General features: G+C 38.4%; 1 protein-coding gene across 1 annotated transcript in view; it reads right to left on the reverse strand.

The window, feature by feature from the left end:
* The window catches only part of SNAP91 (synaptosome associated protein 91), a 103,067-nt gene that overhangs the window by 23,965 nt on the left and 60,092 nt on the right, over positions 1-19,010 (reverse strand). The window contains exons 11-15 of the mRNA XM_081940234.1: positions 17,257-17,284; positions 13,666-13,775; positions 10,277-10,383; positions 1,413-1,427; positions 1,078-1,248 (exon numbers count right to left, since the gene is read on the reverse strand). Of these exons, the coding sequence (XP_081796360.1) occupies positions 1,078-1,248; positions 1,413-1,427; positions 10,277-10,383; positions 13,666-13,775; positions 17,257-17,284 (431 nt within the window). The remainder of the gene's footprint in view (positions 1-1,077; positions 1,249-1,412; positions 1,428-10,276; positions 10,384-13,665; positions 13,776-17,256; positions 17,285-19,010) is intronic.

Below are 19,010 nucleotides of genomic sequence, written 5' to 3' on the forward strand. Positions count from 1 at the left end.
TCTACTTAGCTAAGGTAAACAGGAAGCTTTACCCTAAAGTCACACTGAAATGCTGAAAGCAGATACTGAAAATGGGATAAAATTTCACAGTTGTTATATTGGAAACATTTTGCTTACCTGAAGAATCACTAAATCAATTGTTACGTTTGTTTTACAGTACGTACTTTTACTCCTGAAAAACTTTTATCTCATCAAATTATATTATTCTACAGACTATAATTTACCAAATAAAGCAAGACAAGGGCCAACTTCCTCTCCCCAGTTTGGCATAACATGGTTAATAGTGATAAGTGCAGCAATACCAATAGATCTATTTCTCCCTTTCAGAGAAAGAAACCTGTACAACAAGGGTGTCAAACTTGCAGCCTGCGGGCCAGATGCGTCACATGCTGGCCACACCTACCCCCGGTTTAGTGAAGGGGGAAAAGTCACGATACGTCACATGACAACGTGACGCTGTGAGTTTGACACCCCTACCATACAATATTTATAACTAGCATCTCTGGTTAGCAGATATTTTGCTTAATTATCCAAAGTTCAATTTGCTTCAGAGGGTATAATTAATACAGGGGTGTCAAACCCGTGGCCCTGATGTGTCACATGCTGGGTACGCTTCTGCCTGGTTTAGCAAAGGGAGGAAAAGTCCCAATATGTCATGTGACATTGCCATGATGCCGCGGGTTTGACACCCGCGAGGTAATACATTTGGAGTACTAATTGGCGCTTCCAAGTCAGGTTGAATACAGCTTCAGAACAAGGGACCACCCATAAGCAGAGAGCGGAAAAAGATTAAACTCTTCTACAGGTCTCAAACCCATTGCTATGTGCAAGGAAAGAGATTTATGCTAGTTAATATAACACATTTATGATAAATAAATTCATTCCACCCATGTTCCTATGAAGATTACTTCCCAGAATCATTTTTGCAGGAGGTAACATGCACGTCGGGTCTCTTTTCAAGAATTTTTATTAATTCTGTAGGTGAAGTGAAGAAAGTTACCAAAATCGATAAGTGTTTCCTCCATCCTCCCCGTGTTTCAGTCAAGAAAGTGGTAGCGAATAAGTAAGCTAACTAACCTCCAAAGAGATCCACCTCAGCAGCCGCAGCCGCAGGAGCAGCACCGGTGGTAGTTGCAGAAGTAGTTGCTGTGTCAGCAGTTGCAACAGGAGGAGCTAGGATGGGTTCTGGTGCAAATGGATCTGAAATCTGTGGTTCAGAGGTAACACTGGAAAATCCAGCCAAACTGTCTACATGCGTCCATACAGGAAGATCAAACAGGAACAGTAAGGAGAAAAGGCCAAAATAACACTAGATTGCACAGTAAAATAAATTGAACAGAGACAGGCCTAGTCTAATTGAATATTTAAACATTTCAGCTGGAAAAACTGCTTAGAAATCAAGCATTACTCACCCTCTCCCAGGAGGTCTGTAACATGTCCATTAAAAGACAGCATTGTAAAGAAATAAAGAGGGTTAAGAAAGTCAACATGCATGCTACTTAGCAGTCACTCTCTGGCAATTTTGGGCTATTTCAAATCAGCAGGACTCTCCGCTAAGTCCAGATATGTCACAGGTATTGGCACGCAATACCTTTTACATGATGCTGTCACTTTTCCTTTTCCAAAGCACCTAGAAACAAAGACTTAAGTGACTAAGGCTTATCTCAACCCATCTCTGGCACAGCCTTATTCAACTACAAACTATTGTTGACAGCAAGAATTAACTTGATATGTTGGGCAAATACTGTCATTATTAGTTTTTTGAACACCCTGAACCTGAAACTGCACAACACTTCACAATCTAACCGGCAACAAAATCAGCAGAGATATGTGCTTTTAAATATTGATTTTAGAAATGACAGAAGCAAGGCAGTTTAAAAAGTTTAGAATTAAACATCTCTGAGTGAATGCAAATTAACAATTCTAATAAGTGGATTTATAATTTGGTTGTAATGAGCAATGACATCCACTGATAAATAGAAAAAGACTTCCCCCACCTTTGAAGCTGCAGAGGTGAGCAAAAATTGACTTAATAGCTGTTCTATGATTCTTAACCATTCCAGGTCAAGAGTGAAAAAAATGGTAAGCTTATTTGTCAATTTGGAAAGGAGACCCAAAATGCAACCAAGCAAATATAGTGAAGCAAGAGAGGCAGCTGCTTTGGGATTTACAGAAACCCTCTCATTGCCCATTTCTGTGCTTCCAACAATTGTTGTCTGGAAAACTCTCCTTGTTCCAGAAATTGTCCAATTGAGGTTAACTAAGACCATGCCTAGGAAAAAGCTACCCACCAGTAGCAAGAGCAGCCAGAGCCTTAATTCTGGTATAGGATTTGTGATGAAATTGCCCAAATATGCCAATCTTGTTAATATGTATGGCCCATTTCCAGAGAAAGATATTGTTTGATGGTTTGATAGGCAGCCCAGAACATTCCATATCATGCTACCTGAGCAAGCAGGGGAAAGAAGTAGATAGACTCCAGTTCTTGGGTAGACAATGTCAGGTTCTGGTCAGACCTGGCCATGTTTCTCAGCAATACACACTTCTCACTCACAAGCAGAGTCTTGAGGAAGAGAGTTCTGTCTAGGCAGGAAACCAGAGGTGGTATTCAGCCAGTTCAAACCAGTTCAGGCGAAGAGCCCACCCTTCCACTCCGGCTCTATGCTGTCCTATTTAGCCATATTTCCAAGCCGTGTGCGCAAGCAAAGCGCATGCACAGAAAGTGTGCACGCTCACAGCAAACTGGTGGTAAGCCTATGTGAAACCCACCTCTGCAGGTGACATGATTCACCCCAGTTATTGGCACCTAGAACGTGACTCTTTTATTTTGGAATTTTCTTGAGCAAAAATGGGAAAGCAATTGAGGATTAGTCCCCTTGTCTTGCCTGTCCAGCTATGGACAATGATGAGAAACAAGTTCTGTCTTTTTTATGCCAACTCACTTTGTTCTGTAGGGAGAACGAGGCAGACAGGAGCTGAGGCAAGGAAGGTTGAAGCTAACACAACCTTTATTAACAGTGACAAACAGCTCAAATGTAAGGCAAACCTCGAACCGGCAAACAGCAAAGTAAATGACAGCTGACAGCTCTTTTATACTAGAGCTGTCAGACGGTTAGCCAGTCAGGTAGCTAGATTCTCCCGCCAGCAGGCTCCTCGCGTCTTAGCCAATCAGGAACTAGCAATATAAGTCAATGACAGGGAACTTCAGTACTTAACACCCCTCTCCTCCCAGTTGGCACATGCGTAGTCCACCAAGTAGCTGGCCGGCGACGGCTCCGCCCTGATCATCTCAGTTCAGGGGTGGTGGTCAGAGGAGGAGTCTCTGCTGGCTGGGCCTGCGGAACTGCCGGGGACTGAGCGGCCGAGACGGCGGGAAGAGTGGCCTCCGCTGGACCAACTGGACTACCAGATAGGGCAGGTGACCAGAACGCATTGGAGAAGGGTGCAGAAGCGGCTTCTAATGGTGTTAGTTCACCAGGGCAGGATTGGGCCCCGGAAACGTTGAGCCCCAACGCGGAGAACCAGTTTAGCCCTAGGAGGCTGGGCAGCTGGCCGTCGACAATGATGAGGGGAAGAGGCCCATGGAAATTGTGGCTGGTGACCTGGAATGTGCCACAACCCACAATAGGAATCTGTTGCCCTTGATAGTCTCTGAGGCGAATCGGGCACTGCTTAAGGGTAGCCTTAGTAAGGCTGGGCACTATCCGCTTGATAGTGGCCCAAGAGACGAGGGATTTGGAAGAGCCAGTGTCCACTTCCATTTTACAGGGCTCTCCCTCAATTTGGACAATCAAATAGATCTTGTGGGCCGGCTTTGATAGCGCTGTGTGGCTGACGGCCCATTCAGAGTGCTGCTGGTCACCCGCGATGGTGAAACAGTCCTCGCGGTGCCTAGGAGCCTGTCTTGTGGACTGTCTTGGCAAGGCGCGTTCAGGAGGCCGAGCAGCAACTGGCATGGCCGCCTTGCACACCTTGGCCAAATGTCCCTTCCTGTCACACCGGTGGCAAATGGCGTCTTTGAACCTGCAGACTTTCATCTGAAGAACACCTGATATCCATAGTGTATGAGATTTCCTGAAATTGCTGTAGGATTCATTTGCGATCCTCTTCATTCTCTGCCCTCCTCTCTCATAGCCCACATACCTTCACCTGTAGCCAATGCCACTGCTGCTCCTTCTACACCCAGTCATACAGGTAGTCCTCGAGTTACGATTGCAATTGAGCCCAACATTTCTGTTGCTAAGCGAGGCAGTTGTTAAGTTAATTTTGCCTCCTTTTACAACCTTTCTCTCCACACTTGTTAAGTGAATCACTGCTCTTGTTAAGTTAGCAACATGGTTGTTAAGTGAATCTGGCTTTCCCATTGACTTTGCTTGCCAGAAAGTCGCAACAGGGGATCATGTGACCTGGGGACACTGAAACTGTCATAAATATGAGTCAGTTGCCAAGCATCTGAATTTTGATCATGTGACAATGGGGAATGCTGCAAAGGTTGTAAGTGTGAAAAATGGTCATGAGTCACTTTTGTCAGTGCCATGGTAACTTTAAACGGTGACTAAATGAACTGTTGTAAGTCGAGGACTACCTGTATATGCAGTTGGGTTAAAAGGGGATGCTAATGCCAGAGGTATATATACATGCGGCAGTGTAAAAGCAATGTTGTGGCCAGCAACTCACACAGACAAACATTGCATACACTCTCTCTTGCAGGTTTATTATATCACATTCTAATGGCCTAGAACAGTGGTTCCCAACCTGTGGGTTGGGACACCTTTGGGAGCGAGCGACCCTTTCACAGGGGTCACCTAAGACCATCAGAAAACACATATTTTTGAAAAAAATACGGAAAACATAAAATAATTTTATGGTTGGGGGTCACCACATGAGGAACTGTATTAAAGGGTCGCAGCATTAGGAAGGTTGAGACCCACTGGCCTAGAAGAAAGCTACGGCTATTTCTCAAAAATATTTTCTGAAACGAAATAGATTTTGTTTCTGTGTGTATTCTGAAAAAAATGTCCTTCTATCCATCTGTTGTACAAGTTTAGTCATGCCAACTGGGTGCATACTTTAATCATGTTCTTCTGTCTGGCTCAGGGTTGAATTCATGATGCCTTTAAAAGGTAAGTGAATTTTCATCTTCAGTGGCCCTCCAAAAATTCCATGTTGTAATCGACAGGACAAACATAGGCCCAAGCTCAGCAAACCAGCATAGGTTTTTCCTTCCCAAAAGGATTTGGTTGGCTGGTTGATTTGATGGCTCTGATGTCTATGTGTGATTGCATGCACATGTCCTCCATTCATGTTCTTACGTACTAAAGATACATAGTTCTTTAATGCATTTTGCTGCAAAGCTGCATTTGAACTTGTTGGTTGGCTTGTTTGCTGCAGTTCTGCCTCTCAGGCACTTTAAGGAAAAAAATTCTTGTTAAGTGAGGGTGAGTAGATTATTGCTTCTGTGCTACTGCTTAACTCAATATTACCCCCATTTGTTATTATCAGTTGATGGATTTTGTGCATTATGATCATGAAAATCTTTTGGCAGTACTTAGCTAATTCATCGCGTATTGCTGATCATCAATAGCAATTTCCCTAAATTACAGTTTTTAAACATTAAATGTAGTGCTGTCCTTTAGAAACTATGGAAAAGCCACATTTTTGATCAATCCTAACAAAAATCCCTGGTTCTCTGTAAAAATAGCTTTACAGAACAAATACAGAAAGCTAATTATTCTGTTAAACTATCCCCGTTTGAGCAGTACTTGTTCCTAGTGAAAATACTGCATTTTCTATCATTGCCAAAATAATTTAAAAAAATAGATTCTGCAGGAATACAATCCCTTCCTTCGCTGTTGGAGCAGTGTTGATGTAGGTATAGGATTAAAAATAAATTTCCCCTCATCCTTCCTGGAAAGACTCTTGAGACAATTCAAATACATGCGGATGTACTAAACAATTCTTGCTTTGATAGGGCAAACTGGGGAAGGAAAAAGATAGCGAAAACAATACTTCATTAAGTCCCAGAAAGGAAAGATCTATCTGCCTTGTTCCCTAGGATGGGACATAGATGGGATTTTTTCTTTATATTTGACCTCCTGAGAGAGCAGATGCATAGAAGAAAGCATGCAGCTGACAATACATTTATTTTCTTCCCCTTTTTCTAGCACTGCCAACACACATATTAAATGACATGAAGATGACCTCTAGGATAGAACTAGCTTTACCACTATGAAGATTGGGGGAACCAATTGAAGTGGCAAAAGCTGAAGAGAGAGCATCCTAATTGTTTATACGTATACATTACATGCAGGGGTGGGCTTCAAAAATTTCAGCAACGGGGAATGGAGAGAGCTGACGTTGCGACGATACGACGTGCGATCTTGGAGCTGCAAGATCACAGTTGATATTTCTACCACTGGGCGGTCCTTTTGGACCTAAACCGTCATGAAGAAACGGTGATAGAGAAAAGTATGTTCTGCTGATCTCAGGGACACCGCAAAGTCTCTGATTGATTCAGGAGAAGCTCTTTTTCCTGATGACAGAAACCCAGCCCTGAAGCTGCTGAAGTTGGGACAGCTCCGGAACGGAAAGAAAATGGAAGAGAATAGTGTGTCAGATTGGTGAGGAAATTTTATTATTAGAAAAGAAGCTACCCCAAAAAAATTAAAACTAAATTAAAATTGAAGACAAAAGAAAACAAGCGGCGAAATTAAGCTACATTAAACTTAGTGTGTTATCTTTTTTAAAAAACTCTCTTTTTACGAATGGAAGTTCTGCAAATGTTTCCTATTTTTTAAATTGGAAGGCTCAGTTTTTCTTCTTCTACTTTTTATTTTTTACTTTTTCTATATATACTTATGGATTAAAAATCTCTTGCTTTTCTACAACGTTTGATTGAATTTTTTTTATTAAGAATTTTTCTCCATAAGTCTGCTATTTAAAAAGGGCTGTAATAGCAGAGAAAAAAAGTAACACTGCCACTTTAAGGCTGGAGGTTGAATCATTGTATTTTCTTTCCGCTCTTTGATCAACGGAGGTCCTTTCAGTTTGTTTATTGAGAATGATAGTGGAAAGAGCACGGTTTGTTTATACAGCTGCTGTTTTAGAGTTTTTGCAGTGAAGGCAAAGTTTTGACTTGAAAGATTATAATGAACTTGTTTGGAATACAATAAAACCCTCGAATGCTATAGTGGCAGTGTTTATAAGTTGGAAGAATGGCGCAACATGAAAAAGAAACATTAATTAACTGGAACTTTACCTCAGACCTCAAAGTACAGAAGAAGAAAAAAGAGAAAATTTGATGGAAGTAAGGAGAAAAATCTTGACTGAAACATTGGTGATAACCAAAGATAAGTTGATGAAAGGAACAGATGGAGGGTTTCGAGTGCTCATAAGATATACAATGAGCAACAAGCTGCGAAAAGAAGTCCATAAAAGACTCACTAAGAAAACAACCAGAATATTAATTCCACAAATGACACGAGATATAAAACTGCACTACTACTGGAAAGATAGAGGTTGATGTAGTGAAAGTTTATAATAAAAATTAAGTCCAACTTAGTTAAATTTAGAGTATATATTTAGAGTATTTATATATAGTCATATAAATGAGTAATATTGATAATAATACATATATTGGTACTAGTTTGAGGATATGAAATTTTATACAAACTGCAAATGCGGACTATGAGAGGAGACTTAAAAGTATTTGTTATTAAATATAATCAATTTTTATTCAGAATATGTTAGAAATTTGAAATGTTATTGAATAGAATGCTATTACATAGTTTTACCTCAAATTTAGGATATTTCATACAAAAGGATCTAAAAGCAATTTATAGTCAAATGAATGTTTAATTATAATATTTTTATATAATATACTGGATTGATGATATGCGAATTTGTTTGAAATGAGTTGATAATTTGTGATTTTACATACATTTGAAAGTGAGGACTATGGAAGTGATGCACAAAAACTTTACAACCAAACGACATGCTGTACGTGATTGAAGAAGGTTCTATGTGTTATTTGTTGTCTGTTTTTGTCTGACCAAAAAAGAAAAATATTCTTTAAAAAAAAACCAAGAAATGATATACAAAGATTTTTGGGTTTGCGGAAATACCACCCCAAGAAAATAGAAATTAAAAGCTGGAAGAGACACCTGCAGCAATATAAAAAGAAAGGAAGAGAGGAAAAGGAGGGAAGGAAGAGAGAAGGTGAGGAGAGGAAGATAGAAGGGGGAAGCAGAGAAGGAGAGAGGGTAAGAAGGGGAAGAGGTAGAAAGAAGTAGGGGAGAGATAAGGGAAGAAGGAAGGGAAAGGAGAGGAGGAAAGAAGAAAGTAGAGAAGGGAGAGAGGGAGAGAAAGGAAGAGAGGAGAGGAGAGGAGAAGAGGAGGGAAGGAAGATAGTGAGGAGGAGAGGAAGATGGAAGGGAGAAGGAGAGAAGGTAGGAAGGGGAAGAGGAAGAGAGGATGAGGGGAGAGGTAAGGGAAGAAGGAAGGGAAAAGAGGAAGGAAGGAAGTAGAGAAGGGAGTGAGTGAGAAAAGGACAGGAGAAGAAGGTAGTGTCAAAATAGGTGAGGGATGGTAAACAAAACAACCCGAATGGAATATTACAATTCTATAAATGGAATGACAAATGTATTAGAATTATGAAGGTAAAAAAAAGAATAATTATGTGAATGCATGTCTAGAGAACAAAAAATAAAAAAACATGTTTTTTTTTTAATTCAGCAACGGGTTCTCTGCCCGGCTGCTGGGTGTATGTGGCCATAGTGGGCATGACCTAGTCGGCCTCCTGCACCACGGGGGGAGGGGGGAAGAGACGGGACATTTTCATCTTCCCCAGGCTCAGAGGGTTTCCTCAAGCCTCTGGGAAGGCGAAAACTGCCTCCCCTGGGCCCGGAGGATGTTTCAGGCCTTCCGGAACTTTCAAGAGGCCCGTTTTTCCCCACATCCTGAGCCTCTGCACTTACCTCACATACAAAACGGGTCGTGTGGAGACTCCTGGGAGGGGTGGAAGGGGCAGGGTGGGCAGGGCGGAGCAAGTCAGGGTTGGGATTTGGTGGTTCTTCAAACCAGCCATAACATTAACTACGGATTCTCCCAAACCCAGGTGAACCCATAGCAGCCCACCCCTGATTAAATGTGACCTTATAATCCAAAGGCCAAAAAGCAATCCTAGTTGAGTTGTCCAAGTCTCTTTTTCTGTTAGAGAATAATGGCAGGCGTATGCCACATAGCCTAGAGTGCCACTCTTGGGTATAGTGAAAGACAGCATTAGAAAATTTAACCCATAATACCTGTGATGGTTTGCTACAACAGACAAGGTTGCACTTTTGCAAATTGTTAGAAAGTTTTAATGCCACTCGTCAAGAAAAACATTATATAACTTAAATTGCTATTTTTAAATTACTAAAATCTGTGTGTCTGGTTGGTTTTATGACAGATTTGATATTCTCAATAGATGTTAAAAAATGCTCTGACTTCCAACAGTACCCACTGTAGTTTCCAATCTCCTGTATTTTAAATGGCAATTTAAAACATTCAAATTTTAAATGTCAAATTCCTTCTGTAGAAGGAGAAAATTAAACCCAACAGAATTAGGATAATAGTGCTTTGATTATAAGCCAATGAAATGTAAAATGAGAAAACACATTTCAGAATTTCTTTAGATTCAACCATAGGCTGATTCATGAAACAAAACCTTCAGGATACATTTGTTCGAAACATACAATGGAATAACGTCAGTACAAATTGTATTCAAAAATATTATTCTGAAGTTAAAATATGTTGTAAAGGTGAAACTTTAAAATTCATTATAATGGCATTCCGGTTCAGGCAAATAGGCAGGAAAAAAATGCTTTAAAAAGTGAAAAAAGAGCTTCCGACGATTGCACAGATCAGCTGTGAGCTGCACGATTGTCAGAAGCTTTCCCCCCACTTTTTAAAGCATTTTTTCACCCGAATTGGCAGGAAAAAATGCTTTAAAAAGTGAAAAAAAGTTGGCCACACCCACCGTCACATGAGACACACCCCGCCAAGCCATGCCCTCAGAACCAATGGGCAAAAAAATTAGATTTCACCACTGATGGTAGGTAGGAATGTAGTCTAAAACACCTGGAGGTCTGAATGACCAAGAAAGTCCAATTTACAAAATTGCTCTAATCAGCACAAATAGTCTTAGACATATGAAGATGGATTAAGAAACCGTGGTCAGCATTCCAGCTTTATTCTGAAATTAACTTTTAGAGAACTAAAATCATAAAGGTTTTACCTCCCCATGAAGTTGTTCCACCAGTGGGAGCTGCTGAAGCTGCTTGTGCAGAGCCAGATGTGAAGTCTGGTTGAAGATCTAGAAGATCACTGGAGAGCTTGGAAGCACTATTGAAAGAGAGAAATATCAAAAAAGGATTTGAATAAAAGTCATAAAACTAATTTTGAAATCCTATGAATTAATGTGCAAGAATTAAAACAAAAATAATGGCATACTCAAGAACATAATTAGAACTGTACAAATTGTTGTGAGCTTATATCAACATTCCGCAACCAAGTGTTTTCCAGATAAGTTAGTCTTCAAAAGTCATAATTTCTAGATTGATGAAGCTCATTTACTCATTATTAATCCACACGCCACAAAATTTTCAGGCAAAAAGAATTTGTAGGACATTTTGTAGGAATAAGGTACTGTTGGGATCTTCACCCCCCCTCTGAAAAAGAAACCTTAGGTTTGATTATGATTTGTACATTGAAGTGTTTGATTATGATTTGTACATTGATTATGATTTGTACATGTTTTGGCTTTTGTCTGCAATGCTTTTATAAGCATAAGTATCAGTATAATCAGTATAATCTTTATTGTCATTGTACTTAAATACAACGAAATTGGTTTTAACCTCACTGGTGCAAAATTATAACAGAAACGAAAAAAGAAAGAAAAAGAAAAAAAAAATAGCCTGTGCATGGAGTGATTGTGGTTGCATTTAAAAGTCTCACAGCCCAAGGATAGAAACTTTAATCTTTAAACCTGTTTGTTCGGCTGGCTATACTTGGATGTCTTCATAAAAACTTTGTCTTCTATCATCGAAGAAACACAAGAATAAACACACTTTAGAACATCTTGTAAGTAGTGACCACTATGAAGCCCAAAATTTCAGTTGTTAAGTGAGATATTTGTTAAGTGAGTTTTGACCCATTTTATGACCTTGCCACAATTGCTAAGTGAATCACTGCAGTTGTTAACTTAGTAACACTTGTTACGTGAATCTGCTTTTCCCATTGACTTTGTTTGTCAGAAGGTCACAAACGGTAATCACATGACCTCGGGACACTGCAATGGTTATAAATATGAACCAGTTGCCAAGTGTTTGATTTTTTTTTAAAGAATTTTATTGGTTTTTAAACATTTATGGGAAAAGGTAGATGGGTGCATAGAAAAATTTGGCAGCTCCCACGCTAGTGGTAGAAATCCCTCCAAATCTCACAATTTTTACAATATTAAAAACAAGATATAAAAGATAAGCAAAAACAGAATCTTATTCTACATTGTATCAACCATGTGTTCAATCATTTTTCCTTTGTCACTTTCTAGTATATCAACAATTACATATATTTCAAATACTTTTATTTTTGTGACCTGAGCCTTTTCGATATTGCTCCTTCCTCCCTGTCCCCAGGTGGAGCCACAAACCTCCCTTCCTTCATATCTTGTATCTTGCTACCCTTTTCACTACCTTCCCTGTGTTCGTCCTCTAGAAGAGAGAAATGTTTTTTAATGAAGGCTTCAGCCTCCTGCACTGTATTAATTCTAATCCCATTTCCCTCCCAAAAGATCAACATTCCCTCTGGCAATAACCATCTAAACCAAACTCCTTTATTGTATAATTTCTTTGATAAGGAGGAATACTACCTCCTTTTTTCTCTTATCTTTTTCGGAATCTGCTTAAGAATGGTGATTTCTTCATCTTTATATTTTAGTGGTCCCTCCCTTTGGGCCCCAAGCACCTCATCCCTTGTGGTCCTCCTGAGAAATTTAACAAGTACCTCCCTTGGAACATTATGACTTCTAGCATATGCTGAATTAATCCTATAAACCAGGTCCAGGTCCCACCACAACTGTTCTTTGTCTCTCTTAATATATTCTGCTAAGATTGTACTCATAATATCCTTAAGATCTTAATTTTCTGTCTCTGATAGGTTCTGGAATCTGAGAAAAAAGGACATTCTTTCAAATTCTATTTTTGCCATGAAGTTTTCCAATTCTACATTTCCCTTCCAGACTGCTTTAACCTCCTCCCCTAGCCCAGCCGTCCCCTCCTCCAACACCATAATTCTCTGTTTGTTTTCTGAAATATGATGTTGAACACCTCTGAGTTCATCTTTAAGATCTGTCACCTCTTTTTTCAACTCATTTTGACCCCTCATAATTTCTTGAAACATTTGGGTAACAGATACCTCTTTCGGGCTCTCTCCAGACCCTTCTTGTTGTAACAATGAGGTAATTTTCATTTGCTGCATACTTGGACTGGAGGTGGCAGACGGAGGAGCCGAAAATGACTTGCCCGTTGGTGGTTTCTTAGGCCCCATTTGTCTAAGTTCAGAGATGTATATAAGTCTTTTACAAAGAAAATGCTGTGCCGGTCCAAGAAGGCAGGCAGATCAGAAAGCGAAGAGTTAATTCTCCTTCACAGTTCCCAGACACCGAGGCACAGCAGAAAGGGGAAAGTCAAATAATCAAAGTCCAGGTGGACCATGTAACAGGAGAGGTCCCGGTCTCCCTCAGAGATGGTAATAAGACAATACCAGAGGTTTTTTTTTTCGAAGGTAGTTTCAAAAGGCAGACTTCATTTGTAAGTGCAAAGACAAAGACGGAAGGGAGCCATCTTAGCTCCTCCTTTCACAGGGAGAAGAACGGAGATTTCCATAAGGTTTTTTAAAAAAAGACAGCTCAGCAATCATCTCTTGCAATTGTGATAGCGATCTTTCTCACATAGTTAGTTCAAGTGACGAGTCAGCCTTTGTTCTCTCTCCATTCCAATAGAGAGAGAGATAGTTCAAATGCCGCTTAATCCGAGGGGGGGGGGTTAAGAGAAGAAACACCCCCCTCTAATCTTCAGTTTCAAATAAGTTGAACACGAAGTTACAGTAGTCTGCTGCTTATCCTTTAATGACGATTAAGGAGATCAGGGTGGCTCCCCCACCACCAGCATTCAGCCACTCTTCCTTGGATAACCTCCTTCCTCCTGGAGCCCATTCGGCGAAAGGGCGGACAGCCCGAAGCTGTCCCAAACCACCCCTTCCGCTCCCTGGCTCCTAGGCGAGCCTGAAAACACAGCCAGCTGCCGCTGATTCTGGGGGGTTTCAACGAGTCGCCCTTCGGCAGGGGATCCCTCCAAGGCCCCCTGTGCTCCTTATGGAGCCAACCGAGGAGACGAGCGGCGGACAACACGTCCGTCGCCAGCAGGAACCGGAAGTGATCTCCCGCCAAGTGTTTGAATTTAGATTATGTGATCATGGGGATGATGTAAAGGTCATCACTGTGAAAAACGGTTATAAGTCACTTTTATCAATGCCCTTGTAATTTTGAATGGTCACTAAACTGTTTTAAGTCGAGGAATACCTGTACAATTATTTAAAAGTAAGTATTGCATTTGCAACCAAACTAACCTGATTGGAGCCGTCGTTGAAGATGTTGCAAAAAGATCAACTGGTGGAGATGTATCAATACTTTTTGCTGGGGTAGAATTGGGAGATGTAACCGTTGTGGCTGGAGAAGACTGGAAAAAAACAGCTGGTTAGGACATATGACATTTATTTTATTCATTTAATAAAATTTATATGGCCACCCACTCACTCTCAGTGTCTCTGGGAAGTTTACAAAAAATTAAAAAAAAATTGATTTCCTGTTAAATAGAAAGCTAAAGAAATCATGCAATCATCATAAAATAAGTCTTTCTAAAATAGTAACCATTTCTGTTAAGTATTGGTATTTGGTACTCCATACTCCCCTATTCCAGGTTGATACCAGGAATACTGCATCTGTTTAGCTATGTTTAACAGAAAATATGCAAATTTATATGTCACATTGTACTTACATATCATTAAGTTGACTTAGTTACATCTGTCTTTTAAATTTACTTAATTTACTTAAAGAATAAATGTGAATTGGGAGGGGGGAGAAGTTCACTAAATACTCCTTTTAATATTATATCTTTAGTAATTTTTTGTGACGCAGGTTGAAAGCAGGATAAAGAGCAGTAAAAGAGATGAGTAAAAAGTCTGTAGGATACAAGGAAGGTACATTCTTTAGATCCACTTCCCAGAAAGCTAATACTTAGCTTTCCTTCCTCATATGGAAGGAAAGCCTGCAAATATATGCAGATTTTAACAGTGAACAAAAAAAGCTAATGTATCCCTATTTTTATAGGAAGGTTCCAAGCTTGCCCAGACTCTCAAAAATTCCAGTAATATCACAACATGAAGTTTGACTTAAATGAACACTATTTAATTATTATGTCATAAACTTCAAATTAGCTTTATAAAAACCCATCCCATTTTAAAATTATTTCAATATTTTGGATAGCCCTTAAAGAACAGAGGAGATAGGATAATATTAAAGAATCAAGAGCCAAAACAAGAATTACAGCATGAAAAGCATTTCAAAAAGGCTGCTCTGAACACGTCCTTGAATTTTTGCTCACAACTCAGCATTATCTGATGAGCAATGATTAAGTAAGATTTCAAATTTACTGGCCAGCGCAAAAATTGGCATCTTGTCAAGATCCACGTAGGAAAAGATACTAGCAGTATATCTTTCTATCAAGAATGCTCCTTTGCTGTAAGAGTTCACATACATTTTACCATTAAAACAAAAACAGTACATTCCTGACGGAGGGTGAGTTTGCATGGAGTATAAATCTCTGTACAATAAATGCCTTATTTAAAAGCTTCAAAACTAAGTCCATTTTAAAAGTTGGCTTTATCATAGTAGATATTATAAAATTCAAGTCCAGCTGAGATCTTTTCTGGAAAAAAATGAATTCAGTGTATACATTAAAAGTTGGATAACCCCATGTATTTTATAAAAGTGATATTAATATAAAATATTTTGGACAGAATTTGGCATGCAGTTAATTATGAAGGCGGTGACAACTCTGAAATGTAGACTGTTTACTATGACAGTTTGTCAGGCAGCTGATGGACAGCAATAGGACCTTTGATTCTGGAATGTTGAATAAAACATAGTAAGACAGGCTTTTGTGGACTATATTAATTGTGGTGAGAAAGGCCTACCATATTGTAGATCTTTCATCTAATTTCAGAAGTCTATTTGTTCAGGATATGGTAGTAACCTTCAACCATCATATCAGAGCTATAAAACACTAACTTTTGCTTTGCCTTTGGGAAAGAAATTAAACTACTTTCATCTAAACTTTTGAAATGCTGATTATTTTTGTTGAATTTTTTTTTACTGGATTTCAACTCTCTAAAATTATTCAGCTTTTGTTTTGTCTGTTGCTGAGAGCACTCTAGGGATTTCAGTACTAAATATACTTCTGCATCTACATTTGGCTGTTAGGAAAATTGCAGTGTTGATAAAAGACAGCACAGTTTTTTTATATAAAGACTCTGCTATGAAATCATCATAAATTGTTTTACTAGTCTTAGATTTAATCCTGAGAAGTATTTCCAACCTTATTTAAAAATTGTATTGCCAAAGCAGCCTCCGCCAGCAACCTCAAAGCTGTCAAATTCGAAATCTATAGTAACTAGGAAATGTCCAAGAAACCACTAGGTTTCATATTTTTGCTTCACAGCAGGAAAATTTTCCATACAATTATTTTCAAAGTTAAATCATGCATGAAACCTCATGTAGAATGAATTTTTAAAAAGCCTTTAAAAATATAACCTTCAACATGTCCAATAGGATGTCAGAAGAGCTTATGAGCATGGAAGTTACTTTAAAAAGGGTACATTTGTAATGTGAAAAATAGATCACGAGCGTTATTACAAAATGGTTGTCAGGAAGAACAATTACAAATACCACAGACAAATATATCTATTGCTCAAAGTAGTAGTCTGCTGGCTCCTCATCCACCTATTCCAGCCCAGTGGATTGGGTTTGAAATTGTCACACATAAGGCAAAGAAAAGCTAATCCCCACCCCCTTTTTTTTACACCTGACAAAGAAGCAACTCTGTTCTGTGCTGACTACAAAACACAACTCTGTGTCCACTATAGTCCAAGTCCTGCTTCATATTAAACCAAATCCCAATATGGATTAGCATGTTGTGTGAATGTGTTCATTACACAATGATATGTGCACATCCAAGGCAGATTTCTGGTGCAGTTAGTAATACTCATTTCGCCAGCACTTATTTTCAATTTCCTGTGCCCTAAAACACAGCAGCCTAAATTCTTAGGTTATGCTGTTGAAAGACAAGACAGCATAATGTGATTAAATCCATCATTATACATTTTCCCCATTAAAACATGATTGCTGGTTGTAAATTCATTCGTCATGCAGTCCTTATAACTTACTTTTGAGAGTGTCGGAGAAGGTGTGCAAGGGTGTGCAACATGTGCTGCATATGATCAGGAGGGTACATTGCTCTACACGTGGCTAACACAGTGTGAATGCAGAGGGGATGTAGATGAAGCACTGGTGGGGTGAGATCTACACCAGCAACTTGAAATCTTCCCAACTGGCTTCCCCACTGACTTTCTGGAGAAGCTGGCATGGAAGGTTGCATATGATGGTCCCATGATTTCAGGGTGCTTAGCAATCTGATGTAAGTGCCATCTTGTAATTTCATGACTGTGGGTAGGCCAAGATGCCCAGAACCTTGACGACTAATCGTAATCACCATTCATTCAGTGTTGTTGTAACCTGGAACTCATGTTGACCAAAAGATCATGAGTCAAGGACTACCTATATTACTTAATGTTTGAATTCAGGGAAGCTAGTCTCCCTTTGGTGCCACTGAAATCACATCTATATCACCGGGGCTAAAGGACAATTGATTTCCTATGGATACACGTTTGATTCTGTAGTGTAATCCTCTGGAAAGAAGTCACGGTGGAAAGAGGTCAACTTGTGTAATATTTTTCACATAGAAATGAAAAGTAGTATAGGTATGTAGGATGTAAAATAGAAGAGATCAAATATCATTTTTTTCAATTTTTATGAAGCACAAGATGTTTCCAGTTTACATACTTAATTGAAGACTCAACTACTAATATCAATTTTTAGATTACCTTGCCCAAGGGGGAACCAGCACCAGACCTAGAAGGATTAAATTAAGAAAATATGATTCAGGAACAGACTTTATTTGGTAGTTGTAAACTCACAGAAAAATCTGGCAGACAGCATAAATATGATTTTAAACAATAGTAATTGTCTATACAATTGTAAAACTAATGTTTCATTTTAAAAACAGATGGGAAAACATATTAACAATAGGAATAACTTGTTTCTTCCTAAACCTTTTTTCATTGCTCTTTTTTTAAAAGAAAAGATTTAAAATATTCTCTAATAATTTCACTTTAAATCAAATATAACATGGTTAAAATGTGAGATTAATTGATCTGTTTGGATATCATGGCAAATCACGATGTAAGTTAAAGTGCCCATGAAAATGATAAAAAGATAAAAGGAACACGACAAATCGAAATTGTTGATAATTATTGTATGTCAAATCAGAAAAAGGTGAGTTAAATATGTATTTTGAACCTTAATCTCATCCCTGATTTTTTGTTAAAAAATATTGCCCTAACTGAAACAGAGAGGCAAGGTCATCACAACACTTAAGTTATTTTGTTTAACTGCAAATGGTGATGGTAAGAGATACCTTATTCTCAGAATATATTAGCGAGGTTTTAATTTTTAGTTATATGTTTTGTTACAAGTAGAGCTACATTTTTTAAAAAAAAAATAGTCCCTTACATGTACAGATTCATTCCTAGAAACTTCATCAACATGAAGCATTTTTGGCAACAGTACAGAAGGAGTTTGCTGCTGTTGTTTTTCCCCCCAGTGTTTTAGTTCTTACTCTTACCTTCCTGATGCTTTAGTCTATCGTCCAAATATTAATTTAGCTTAGCTAACACTATCTATCTTGATATGGCTATATTTTAAAGTAAATTAATAATTTTGTAGCTATAAGCTGTATAAAAATATATTTTCAATTCTGTGAATTGTGTAGTTTTATATATTATATATGTAGTATAAATTATTAATATAATTTAATCTTATATTTCTGAACTGTCCATCCCTTCTATATGTATATCTAAACCTTGCCCTAAATCCAACCCAAAATTAGGGTCTTATCACCTCCAAACAAAAAGCAATCAATACTTGTTACCCAAATCTTTAAAAAAAATTATTTAACTTCCCTTTGATTTTGAATAGTTTGGTTAAAAAGATTAAATGTGGGTTCTTATCACATCCTGAAAGCTTATAGGAGATTAATCTTTTTATGGTTTACTGCAAGGAGCTAAATAGAATCAGTGAGGCGGTAAGTCATGTAACGATTTACCTAACAGTATGAGTTTACAGTTAATTATCTTTTAGAACAGAAATTATATTTTCATAAATACTATAAACATGAAAATTACCATTGTGCTTCACAGGCATTTCATTTTCCAGAGATCCAAAACAGCATGCCAATTACTGGTAAGAAACTAATATTCATAAAATATAAGCTTTCATTAAAGAGGCTGATCCAAAATACACACAGGCATACACATTAGTGTGTTAAGTTTACTTACCCATCACTAAATGGCAAAAGATCCATTATGCAAATAAAAAAGAGGGATACAGAAAAACAAGATCAGTTAATGTCAGCCTATTTTAATTTCTTCCAATCACACTAACATTGGATGATAAAATGTAGACCATTAAAAAGTCTGCTTAGAGTAGAACACAAGGAATTTTATATGTTAGCTTTATAATGGGTTATTTGTAGTATGTATATTCAGGAGGAAATTCTGTTGAGTTCTCTTGGCCTTAC

Source organism: Natrix helvetica (genome assembly GCF_964273705.1).
Source record: "Natrix helvetica genome assembly, chromosome: 2".
Taxonomy (NCBI): domain Eukaryota; kingdom Metazoa; phylum Chordata; class Lepidosauria; order Squamata; family Natricidae; genus Natrix; species Natrix helvetica.